Consider the following 12,366-nt stretch of genomic DNA (forward strand, 5'->3'; position numbering starts at 1 on the left):
GGTAGACAACTTAAAAACAAGAAATGGCCATACAAGTGGGAAACAACCACAAAATCAATAAACAGCACAGAGCATTATCCTGCCTGAATTAAAATAAATACAGGGTGTTATGACTACAGCGGAACCTCCTTTTAAGACTTAAAAACAAGTCGCGTAAGGCGAAATTACTACATTTAGTCAAGCTGTCGAACTCACGGGATGAAACTGAACGCACTGTATTTTTTCACTAAGACAGTACAGCTTCGTCAATCCCCGCATGAAGGAAATCGCTCACCTTCCACGTGCAAAACGTAGTGATATTGACACGCCAGATTAGCGCGGTAGCATATTGTGCTAAGCAGGAAAGCGCGCTTTTCTGTATTCTTGTTAACTTTCTGAGCTTGTTTTGAATACAACCTATCATATCTATATGTTTTTGGAATCAAGAAATGATCACGAATAAGATGACATCATTTTTGGATCGATTTTTTACATTTTAATCGTAAGACTAATTATTCTATTTTTAATTGTGATCACATTTTAAGAGTAAACATGACATATATGTATATTTTTAGATTCAGAATGTGATGAAGAATACGATGCAATCAATTTTAAATCAGTTTGCGAAAAATCGATTTTAATGACAACTTTAATGAGCAAACTCATTAATTAAATTTTAAGCCTCCAAGCTGAAATGGCAAATGCAATACCAAAGTCCGGGCTTCGTCGAAGATTACTTGACCAAAATTTCAACCAATTTGGTTGAAAAATGAGAGCGTGACAGTACCGCATCAACTTTCACGAAAAGCCGGATATGACGTCATCAAAGACATTTATCAAAAACATGAAATAAACGTCTGGGGATATCATACCCAGGAACTCTCATGTAAAATTTCATAAACATCGGTCCAGTAGTTTACTCTGAATCGCTCTACACACACACACACACACACACATATCCACCACCACGACCCTCGTCTCGATTCCCCCCTCTACGTTAAAACATTTAGTCAAAACTTGACTAAATGAAAAAAGAAGAGAAAAATCATGTCTTAAAACGGAGGGAGTCTTAAAATGGGTGTTCATTTACAGAGGTTATGAACAAAAAGGTCTGAGAAAACAAAGTCTTAAAAGGGAGGAAGTCTTTAATTAGGGGATCTTACTAGGGGGGTTCCACTGTACCACCTATTGCCAATACCTGCTGATTTTCCACAGGATACATCTCCATCTGTTGCCTCCAGTGACAATGCAAAGTCATAGTGTGATGAATGGGAAAAATAGAATGTAAATAATAAGCATGCGACTGAAACTGAAAGTTTGTTCTTCTACACCATTGTCACTGCTGACTACTGTAAAACTATACCACAGGCAAGGTGCCAGCTGTGGAAAACCTTTTTCTGCCTTTGCTTTCCCACTCTTCAATTTATTCTGACCACACACACTATTTAGTCTGTCTCTATGCACTCAGATCACACAAAAATGTTGGGGGTCAGGAAGAGGTGGTAGCAACCATAAAATGCAAATGTATGAATTTGTGCACATTTCTGATGCATGCTCTCTCTCTCTCTTCTCTCTCTCTCTCTCTCTCTCTCTCTCTCTCTCTCTCTCTCTCTCTCTCTCTCTCTCTCTCTCTCTCTCTCTCTTCCTATAGATCTATTAAAACCTCTCTATCTCCTTCGGTGAAACCTCTCTCTCCTCTATCTAATCCCTTTCATTCAAACCTCTCTCTCTCTCTCTCTCTCTCTCTCTCTCTCTCTCTCTCATCCTATCTATTAAAACAGGTCTCTCTCTCTCCTTCGGTGAAACCTCTCTCTCTCTCCTCTATCTAATCCCTTTCATTCAAATCTCTCTCTCTCTCTCATCCTATCTATTAAAACCTCTCTCTCTCTCTCTCTCTCTCTCTCTCTCTCTCTCTCTCTCTCTCTCTCTCTCTCTCCTTCGGTGAAACCTCTCTCTCTCTCTCCTCTATCTAATCCCTTTCATTCAAACCTCTCTCTCTCTCTCTCTCTCATCCTATCTATTAAAACCTCGCTCTCTCTCTCTATCTCCTTCGGTGAAACCTCTCTCTCTCCTCTATCTAATCCCTTTCATTCAAACCTCTCTCTCTCTCTCATCCTATCTATTAAAACCTCTCTCTCTCTCTCTCTCTCTCTCTCTCTCTCTCTCTCTCTCTCTCTCTCTCTCTCTCTCTCTATCTCTCTATCTCCTTCGGTGAAACCTCTCTCTCTCTCCTCTATCTAATCCCTTTCATTCAAACCTCTCTCTCTCTCTTTCTCTCATCCTATCTATTAAAACCTCTCACTCTCTCTCTATCTCCTTCGGTGAAACCTCTCTCTCCTCTATCTAATCCCTTTCATTCAAACCTCTCTCTCTCTCTCTCTCTTTTTCTCTCTCTCTCTCTCTCTCATCCTATCTATTAAAACCTCTCTCTCTCTCCTTCGGTGAAACCTCTCTCTCCTCTATCTAATCCCTTTCATTCAAACCTCTCTCTCTCTCTCTCTCTCTCTCTCTCTCTCTCTCATCCTATCTATTAAAACCTCTCTCTCTATCTCCTTTGGTGAAACCTCTCTCTCTCTCTCCTCTATCTAACCCCTTTCATTCAAACCTACCTACCTCTCTCTCTCTCTCTCTCTCTCTCTCTCTCTCTCTCTCTCTCTCTCTCTCTCTTTCTCTCTCATCCTATCTATTAAAACCTCTCTCTCTCTATCTCCTTCGGTGAAACCTCTCTCTCCTCTATCTAACCCCTTTCATTCAAACCTTTCTCTGTCCTCTATCTAACCCCTTTCATTCAAACCTCTCTCTCTCCTCTATCTAACCCCTTTCTTTCAAACCTCTCTCCCTCTCATTCAATTGTTACCACAGACACCATTCCTTTACAACATCCTTGCTCTGACACAAGTTCTGAATTAATCAATAAAACTCAAATTTCCAGTGTGAAAAACAATGTCCCCCAGGCAGAACGTATTCAGTGTCCAACCTGCCTTAACATTTACAACCTCTTGTCATCCAAAGCTATCTTCAACACTCAGGACATCAATGACCATGTTAAAATCAACAAAGGAGTGCTCTGAAGGAGCATGAAATGGCCAGTAACACTGCTATGCATCACCACACACCTTATGCTGGATAAGCTTCACTGACCACTGACCTGTCATGCATGAGTGACAACCAATGTCAACACACCTTGGCATTAGTCCACTTGAACAACATTTTAGAGTATGTGTATTTTTGTTAGCTGAAAAAATGTTACTGGTCAGTCTTGAACGTGAGTATAAGACAAACAGAAATAACCTACTACGTATTGAAAGTTTAACACTTCATTTTGTCTCATAAAAATGACCAAGAATATTTCTTCGCTTTTAAACCCTTCTTTGTGTGTACATGTATATATTATGTTAAAAATAAATAAATACATAAATGAATACATAGATTCTGACTAAGAAAAAACATGCCGATGGTAGTGAATCCTTCAGATACAACTACAACTAGTTGCCAACAACACTTGCATGAGAAAAAAGTATGGTCTTAATTATGGAAAAAAGGTATTTAAATGTGAAGATCTCCTAGTCTTCTGATACATGTGCTCTCATTTTCAATTAAGTCATGACTCATGGCATGATTTTTCACGCGTGCTAATGTCTTTGAAAATGTGCACTTTAGTTTATGCATACCACTACAGTTACAGTAAGTTACACAGTAACACACGGTATAGAATCAAAAAGAATTCAAAACAACCCCTATGATTCAAGGTGAAGGGGTTTGGGTGGGGTGTGGATACACATTACACGTAGGTTACTTTCCAGTTGTAACTTGCACTGACGCACATACAGCCAAACTCTGATTTGTTGATTCTGTTTGCCGATCACCTTTAAACTTTACTTAGCTGTGTTTATTACCAGTCACCAGGTCACAGGTTTAAATTATCTTCCCTGATAGAACAATAACTGACTGTTTCAGCGTTGGATTAAACTTTCGTTCCTGACAGAACAGCAAAACTGTCTGTAACAGTCACTCACACTGCCTGTATCAATCGCTTTCTGACCTTGAGAAAACAAAGTCACCTCTAACTCTAACGACATAAAAACAACACCTCTAAGTTATATATAGGCCTATACTATATATTTCAAATATTCAAATAAAAAATACTACATGTAAATGCATCTAATTCTGAAATCTTTAGTAACTAAACCATGAACAAACTTTCTGCAACCTGGTTCTCTGCTAGGATTGCAACAAATACTGAGATGTCGAAAAAAAAGAGCTTACTGTGGTTTAAAAATAATATAATATATATATACAGTGATGTACATGTATTTAATTTTAATATAGATTTATATTTTCCAGAAATCATCCACAACAACAACACCAACATTAACAACAACAACATTACCGCCTTCAGCCTCACTTCAAATTTACTCAGCATGTTGACAAAAGCCACCTCATTTTCATTTTGACAAAACCAAGCCAGTATGTTGAGCCATAGACCATTTTGGTCTATGGTTGAGCCACCAAACACCATACATTTAAAAAAAAAGAAGAAAACAACATGCACAAATTTGCCATGCCTTAAATGTATGCTAAACAAACATGTGCAAAATTGCATTTGCCCTGAGGCAAATTCATGTTACCGGTAACTAATTCTCAATGCAAAAAAATAAAAAATGAACACGCACACACGAAACATATAACATGGTACAAAACAGATGTTCAAGACAGCAGAAAAACAACAGGGAAGGGAGGGCTCGGCACATTTGAAAAACAGATGTCCAGACCAATTGCTGCATGCCTATAACTGAAACTTCTTTTTCATCCATCAGGAAAAATAATAAATCAAGCCAAGAGCAAGCATTACTCCCCTGATATGACTGCCAAATGCTGGGTGTTTATTTTCTTTTTCTTTGCATAGCGTGACCTGAGATAACTGTTGTGTCCAACATGTCTTCTTCACAAGTTGTGGGGAGGGTAGAGTAAAAACGATACGAGTGAGAGAGACAGAGAGAGGGAGAGAGAGAGAGAGAGACATAGAGAGCAACAGACATTCAGAGAGAGAGCAAACAATCTAGACTGGTGTATGTTAAAAAAGAAACTGACAAAAATTCATAGCTCACAGAAAAGAAATTTGCAACATGATCTCTAACTTTTTCAGTTTTTCACCCCGGGCATCCATACTCAAACAACATGAACAAAACCAGCAAACCTACATACACACACACACACACACACACACAAACAAACAAACACACATTGTCCCCTTGTTCTACCAACGAAAATTAAGGTTTTGTTTACAAATCAGAATAAAAATCCTAATGCCCATCACCAAACTGTCACATCAATGTGATGCCCGTGTGACTCGCTACCCTGAGCTGTGAAAATCAAAACAAACGCAACTCTAATGACAGCCGCAGGGGACCATATTTACATTTTTTGTCTGTCGGTTTGACCCCCCGAACACTAAAAGAAGGCGTGACCACGAACTGGTGGTACGACTACTAGTGGAAGCTGTCAGTACAGCTCGGGGACTCAACAGGTCCACAAAAGGTCACATAAATATAACATTAAAGTGTGATATGACTGTACTAACACACGTGTCTGTTGTTTAAATATTATCTTTTAACACTCACCTTGTGTCGTGGAATGCTGTGTCACCCTGCGATGATATGGTCAAACTCAAGTCCGTAAACTTTCTGAACAAGTCATCCCGTTCCTGCTTTACTTGCTGCAACTCGCCTTCCAGGCTCAGTATCCTTCTCGCCTGCTTCTCGATTAATTCCTCTTTCTCCTCTAACTCCATTTTCACAACGTCCTCGGATTTGTTGTCCTCCATGCTGCGATTATCCCGGGAAGTCTGCGGCTAACGTTCTGTGTTTATCCGAGCTCTCAGTTGACAAGCGCCATGTTCAATACACAGTCACGATCACAACACTGTCGCTTTGATAACAGTCACCAGCACAGCACTCAGTTTTGACATGTCAGGGGTAACCTGCATTGTGCCACTGAAGAGAGAGGAATGGGGAAAATACACGCACAGCTGTCAACTAGCCACCAGACATCTCATTTCAGCCACTTCAAAGCGCAAGTTTCGATGCACTTTCGATGCGAGATGCACTGTCCCCACGCTTGAAAGCAACACCGGAAGCCTCGTGACGTCACACGCAGCAGGTATCAGAGGTTGAAGTGTACATTTTCATGTCACAGTGTCTTCACTACACCATAAAAGCGAATACCTGTCCCCGTACGGTGAATCATCCGCCCTGACCCAGTCGTACAAAACCTGACCCAGGGTACAAAAGAAGGGGCCTCAAGTCGCACGGCTATACATACTATTCAATGAGCAAAGACAAGTTGCGTCGTATAAATTTAGTAGTCTGTAGTGGGACAATATTTGTCAACTGCGCAACCAACTGCCACACTACAGTAGAATGTGGAATGGAAATGTCATACGTTTCACTCCTTTTCTCTCTCTATTTTCTTTTGTTGATCCTTTTTCCCCCTGGTTGAATAGACTTGAACTGAGAAAACTTAGAAGAACGACTGATGCAAGTGTGAACTTGAAAACTTGAGAAGAAACCCTGATTGCCTTGACTTGACTCGAGAGTCGGCCGCAGCCGCTTTACCGACCGAACTGACTCGCGGTCGCTTTAGAAGTCACTGTCGGAAGAGGGAAGAAAAGTCAAGAGGGTTATGTCTCCATCTAAAAGCGTCGTTGTAGCTTTGGCTGTGTTTAGTAATGTATAGATCTACCGGCTTGATGTTTGTTATTTCAGACACCTTCCTGTTCACCCTTTCAAACGGCTATAGGCTAATATCTGTTCTTTCTGTTCAGTCCCATTGGAAAAACTGACATAGCCGGCAACACAACTCTCCTTTTACACTTAGATAATAAAACTAACTTCATCTCACCAATATCGTCCACCAGTACCGCCCACCCACGATAGTTCAAGTTATACTCTATTCTACTAAATAGGGCCTAACTATATATTCCAACTTGAAGGCAAGAGAAAACTCTGACACTTCAAGTTCACTCGGTTGGACCATAAGGGATATCTATGGTTGGACTGACTGAAATTGTTACATTGACGTAAGTGTAATGAACAATTCCTGTGACTTTTTTTGTTTGTTTGTTTCTTTGTTCGTGTGTTTGTGAATTTGTGTTTCAGTTTGTTTGTTCAATGCCGGGTTTCTTTTTCAGTTGTTTCTATTTGTTGTTATCTTTTTTTACAAACAGCCCTTTCGTGTCTAGCCAGGGTGGGGTGTATGGAACTCCGCTTAATTCAGTTATGTACGTATCTGTATCTGTATGTGTGTCTGTGTTGTTGCCTGTAATAGTGGTGGTTCCAGACTTCTCTGTGTGTGTGTGTGTGTGTGTGTGCGTGCATGGGGAGTGTGCGGGTGAAAATGACTGATGTTGACAAAGTAAGTGAGAGACTGAGTAAGTGCCAGAGTAAGTACCAGTGTGAGTGCCAGAGTGACATGGGTGGTGCCAGAATTAGTGCCAGAGTGAGAATGGTAGTAGTGTGTGTGAGTGTGTGTGTGTGTGTGTGTCGGAGTGTGTGAGTGTGTGTGTGTGTGTGTGAGTGTGTGTGTGTGTGTGTGTGTGTGTGTGTGTGGGTGTGAGTGAGTGAGTGTGTGTGTGTGTCACACACACATATGCACACACACATATGCGCAGTCTGTCATCCACAAACTCACAGAGTTTTCGCTCTCTCAAACTGTAAAATGTACAAAACACAGTAAATGAAGTTTATACGTTTCTTGAACAAAACAAAATACACAAAACTCACATTTATACATCAAATAACCCCAATCCCTTGCCAAAGATAATCATAGTAACGATTATAGGGGAAGGGCTCCTAATATGGACCGGCTTCTAATATGGACCACCTCCTGTTCTGACAAACTAACGGCGCTAGAGCGCTCAATTTTTTTATTGGCTGTATTCACCCTCTCTGGACAACTTGCACAAAACTTGCACAAAACTTTGCTGCGTGCTCAGCGTACTACGACGTATGCCAGCGTGCTTCAGCGTCCTCTTAACGTATACAAAACGTACCCATAACGTATTCGACGTACGCCAGCGTACTTATTCAAATACTTATTCAAATGTCCCATACGTCGGCATACGCAGGCGTTAAAACGGTCGTGTGACAGGGCCATTAAAAGAGTTGCAGAAACACAAACCTCAAAACCGTTAGGCTTTTTCTCTTTTTACATTTAGTTAAGTTTTGACTAAATATTTTAACATAGAGGGGGAATCGAGACGAGGGTCGTAGTGTATGTATGTCTGTCTGTCTGTCTGTCTGTCTGTCTGTCTGTCTGTGCGTGTGTGTGTGTGTAGAGCAATTCAGACTAAACTACTGGACCAATCTTTATGAAATTTTACATGAGTTCCTGGGGATGACGTTTTTTTCATTTTTTTCGATAAATGTCTTTGATGACGTCATATCCGGCTTTTTGTAAAAGTTGAGGCGGCACTGTCACACCCTCGTTTTTCAATCATATTGATTAAAATTTGGGCCAACCTGAAAACAGTGTCAGCTTTAGTGAGCAGAAGACAATCATCAAGGCATTGATGAGGCCAAGGACAAACAGAGATGACTACCACACAATGTCCAGAGAGCAGCAAGTCAACCTCATCAGGCTGCGTACTGGCCACAACAGGCTCAATGCTCACATGAACCGAAAGTTCAAGCTGGCGCCATCACCAACCTGTGCCTGCGGTCAAGAGGACCAAACAGCGGAACACATCTTACAGCGATGTCCCTTACTAGATGAGGAACGAAAAGAAGTGTGGCCGTCACCAACTCCCTTGCAGACCAAACTATACGGCAGTCGACAGGAGTTGGAGAAAACGACAACATTTATCACCAGTGCTGGTCTGATCGTGTAACCTCTGCGAACGCCAAGAAGAAGAAGAAGATTGATATTTTGGCCAAGCAATCTTCGACGAAGGCCGGACTTTGGTATTGCATTTCAGCTTGGTGGCTTAGAAATTGATTTATGACTTTGGTCATTAAAAATCTGAAAATTTTCATTTTTTTTATTTTTTATAAAACGATCCAAATTTACGTTCATTTTATTCTTCATCATTTCCTGATTCCAAAAACATATAAATATGTTATATTTGGATTAAAAACAAGCTCTGAAAATTAAAAATATAAAAATTATGATCAAAATTAAATTTTTGAAATCAATTTAAAAACACTTTCATCTTATTCCTTGTCGGTTCCTGATTCCAAAAACATAATAGATATGATATGTTTGGAATAAAAACACGCTCAGAAAGTTAAAACGAAGAGAGGTACAGAAAAGCGTGCTATCCTTCTCAGCGCAACTACTACCCCGCTATTCTTGTCAATTTCACTGCCTTTGCCACGAGCGGTGGACTGACGATGCTACGAGTATACGGTCTTGCTGAAAAATTGCATTGCGTTCAGTTTCATTCTCTGAGTTGGACAGCTTGACTAAAATGTTGTATTTTTGCCTTACGCGACTTGTTTTCACTTTTGGCATGGTTCACTCTAAATTTGCCGCCTAAAACGGACTCGTTTCTGTCCACAGCCAACGCTTTTATAACACAAAAATTGCTTTATATGACAGCTAAGGCCGTATTTGTTACAATTTAGCAGTCTTGACCCCGAGTTTCTCATGCAAACAAAAAATAATAGCAAAATCTCAAAGTATGTGTGAGTCCCCTGATATGGACCACCTTCAACAAATCGAAGAAAATAAAAGCTAAAGCCTATTTTCATTAATTCATTAAGAAGCTTGCTGGAAATAACCCATAACTCGCCCTCGAGATTTAAAAAAAATATAACAAATAGTTTTCTTTTCAACGTGGAAGTTGATAATTTCACTTAATTTCACTCTGTTTTTGATAAGCTTCTTTAGTTTCCTGGTGTGCTTCAAATAATGCTCTCATCAACCCGAAACAGCTAAATCTGAAATTTGAATTAGTCTGTTATTTTGAAGTATAGGGGGCTTTTTACAGTGATTCGTGAAGGCCGCTTCACTGGTCCATATTAGGCGCCCAGGCTCCTAATATGGACCCTTTGTGATTTTTTCTGTATTTAATTTTTGCTGAATATCTATCAAAGCTATTTCACTCTAATTAGGCCTAACGGTTAACCTAAGAGAGAAGGACTACCAAACACAAAATAAAACTTCTTCGCAAGAAAACAAGCAAGTTATCAGCATGAAACAAAAAGTGGTCCATAGTAGGAGCCCTTCCCCTACTCTATTTACTCTCATTCACTCACATCAAATCTCCACCTCGCAAACACACCCTCTTGCTATCACTCCATCTTACACTGAAATTACACTTCCTGCATGAGTTATTTTTAGGGACGGATTTAGCGGAAGAGTTACCATCCAGCAGGTCTGACAGTGACTTGAAGTGAAGCGAGATCCTGGGTGTAGATGCCTCGAAGACGAATGACGTCACGAGCGCAGAATGAGTTCCTGGCGAAGTGAGTCCATAGCAGCCCTCAGCTGTAGAACGAGTTCCATGCGAAGCGAGTCCATAGCAGCCCTCAGGAGTAGAATGGCTTAGCTTGACTGAAATGGTTAACATTGCGCTTTGTCCATGGTTAACTCACATCGCTTATCCGTTCCCATATATCAAACCCAAAGCAGGAAAGAACTTGATGGACAAAGCCTCTATGACTCTCACACACTCGCACAAATACTTCATATGTTATGAACGTTCTACCAATTCATTACATGTTTAATAATTGGCAGAAGTTATGCAAACATGTAACACGAAAATAGCTTTACGTCTTTTTACATACACAAGTTATCATAATGCACAGACCATATTCAAAATTGATAACTAACATAACTAACAATACTAATAGAACTAACCTTTTTTAAACAAAATACCTGACTGACTAGCCTGAACATATAAGAAACGCACAGACACGAAACAACAAACATGTACCACGCAAACAGCCTAAACTACACCGAAAACAATAGAAAAGAATTACGCACCACATCCTGGTTGCATGAAAGCATACACGAAATTCCCATGTCAATGAAGACAGCTCCCTTTTGCTCTATGAAAGCAAAAGTAACGTTCAATTGAAGAACGGATTCCAGTCTGGAACGCAGAGAGAGCGAGAGAGAGAGAGAGAGAGAGAGAGAGAGAGAGAGAGAGAGAGAGAGAGAGAGAGAGAGAGAGAGAGAGAGAGAGAGAGAGAGAGAGAGAGAGAGAGAGAGAGAAACTGAAACTGAAACTGAACTTTATTACCAAAGGATAGAGGTTTTAGGCAAAGCCTAATCTTACAACCTGTCCCTTACATACAAACACTAAATACAGACACACATAATATAGATAGTAAAATTGACAAGGTTATTGAGAGAGAGAGAGAGAGAGAGAGAGAGAGAGAGAGAGAGAGAGAGAGAGAGAGAGAGAGAGAGAGAGAGAGAGAGAGAGAGAGAGAGAGAGAGAGACAATGACAATGACAATGACAATAAGAATTCTTTTTTTTACGAGGGTAACAGAATAAGCATAGGTATACTTTTTTGCATCTGGCCCTCGCCCTAAAGAGGGACTAAATCTACTACTACATAAATACATAATTAGTACAATATTATAAGTTTATGGACAAAAGCGCATTATATAGAAACATTGTAGTTTATAAATGTTTATGACTAGGTGCAAAGAAAAAATTTGCAAATCAAATTAAAGTCAGAATACTATACAATAGTACATCAACTCTGCAAGACGATGGATATTGTGCAGAACATCATAATTTCGTGAACAAAAACGATAAATCAAAAGTGAGTGACTGTGTCCGAAAGAACAAACAAACAAGAATATACAATTTTCCTTAAATGGGATATATATTTGTTTCTGAAAGAATCTGTGCTGGTAGCTTCCCGTAGGGCATTCGGAAGAGGCGTTCCAGAGACGGCCACCTGAATAAACTAGACTAGACTTAAATAAGTCTATCCTAGCTAGGAGGAGGAGTGTTAAATTTCATAAGGTGATGTGAATTCTTTCAAAGAGAACTTTGAACAAAACAAATGGTTTGGGGTAAAGTTTCTGATATAATTTTATGCATAAGGATTCCTTTGTTAAAAAGCAGCCTTGACTTTAGAGGTTTGGTAATTAAAGTTGTCATTACAGTCGAATGTGGGTCTCGAATAGCAGCTAGCATCTGCTGAAGGGACATTAAAACCCAAAAACCAACAGTCGAATGTTCTGTTACAGATTCAAAAAATAATCGTATTGTATTCATCATATTCTCTTCCATTCAAAAATTCACTCGCTCTGGCACCACCATTCTCACTCTAGCACCACCATTCTCAATTTGGTTTCACCATTTTCACTCATACAAACACACATACACACATACACACTCTGGCACATCTATCCCCACTCTGGCA

General features: G+C 39.9%; 1 protein-coding gene across 1 annotated transcript in view; it reads right to left on the reverse strand.

Annotated features, from left to right (window-relative positions):
• LOC138964314 (IQ motif and SEC7 domain-containing protein 1-like) overlaps positions 1 to 6,397 on the reverse strand; it is a gene marked incomplete in the record, with an annotated part of 173,511 nt that extends 167,114 nt beyond the window's left edge. Inside the window, 1 exon segment of the mRNA XM_070336230.1 lies at positions 5,601 to 6,397. Coding sequence (XP_070192331.1) covers positions 5,601 to 5,803 — 203 coding nt within the window.
• Positions 6,398 to 12,366: the final 5,969 nt, after the last annotated feature.

This window comes from Littorina saxatilis, linkage group LG4, assembly GCF_037325665.1.
Source record: "Littorina saxatilis isolate snail1 linkage group LG4, US_GU_Lsax_2.0, whole genome shotgun sequence".
Taxonomy (NCBI): Eukaryota; Metazoa; Mollusca; class Gastropoda; order Littorinimorpha; family Littorinidae; genus Littorina; species Littorina saxatilis.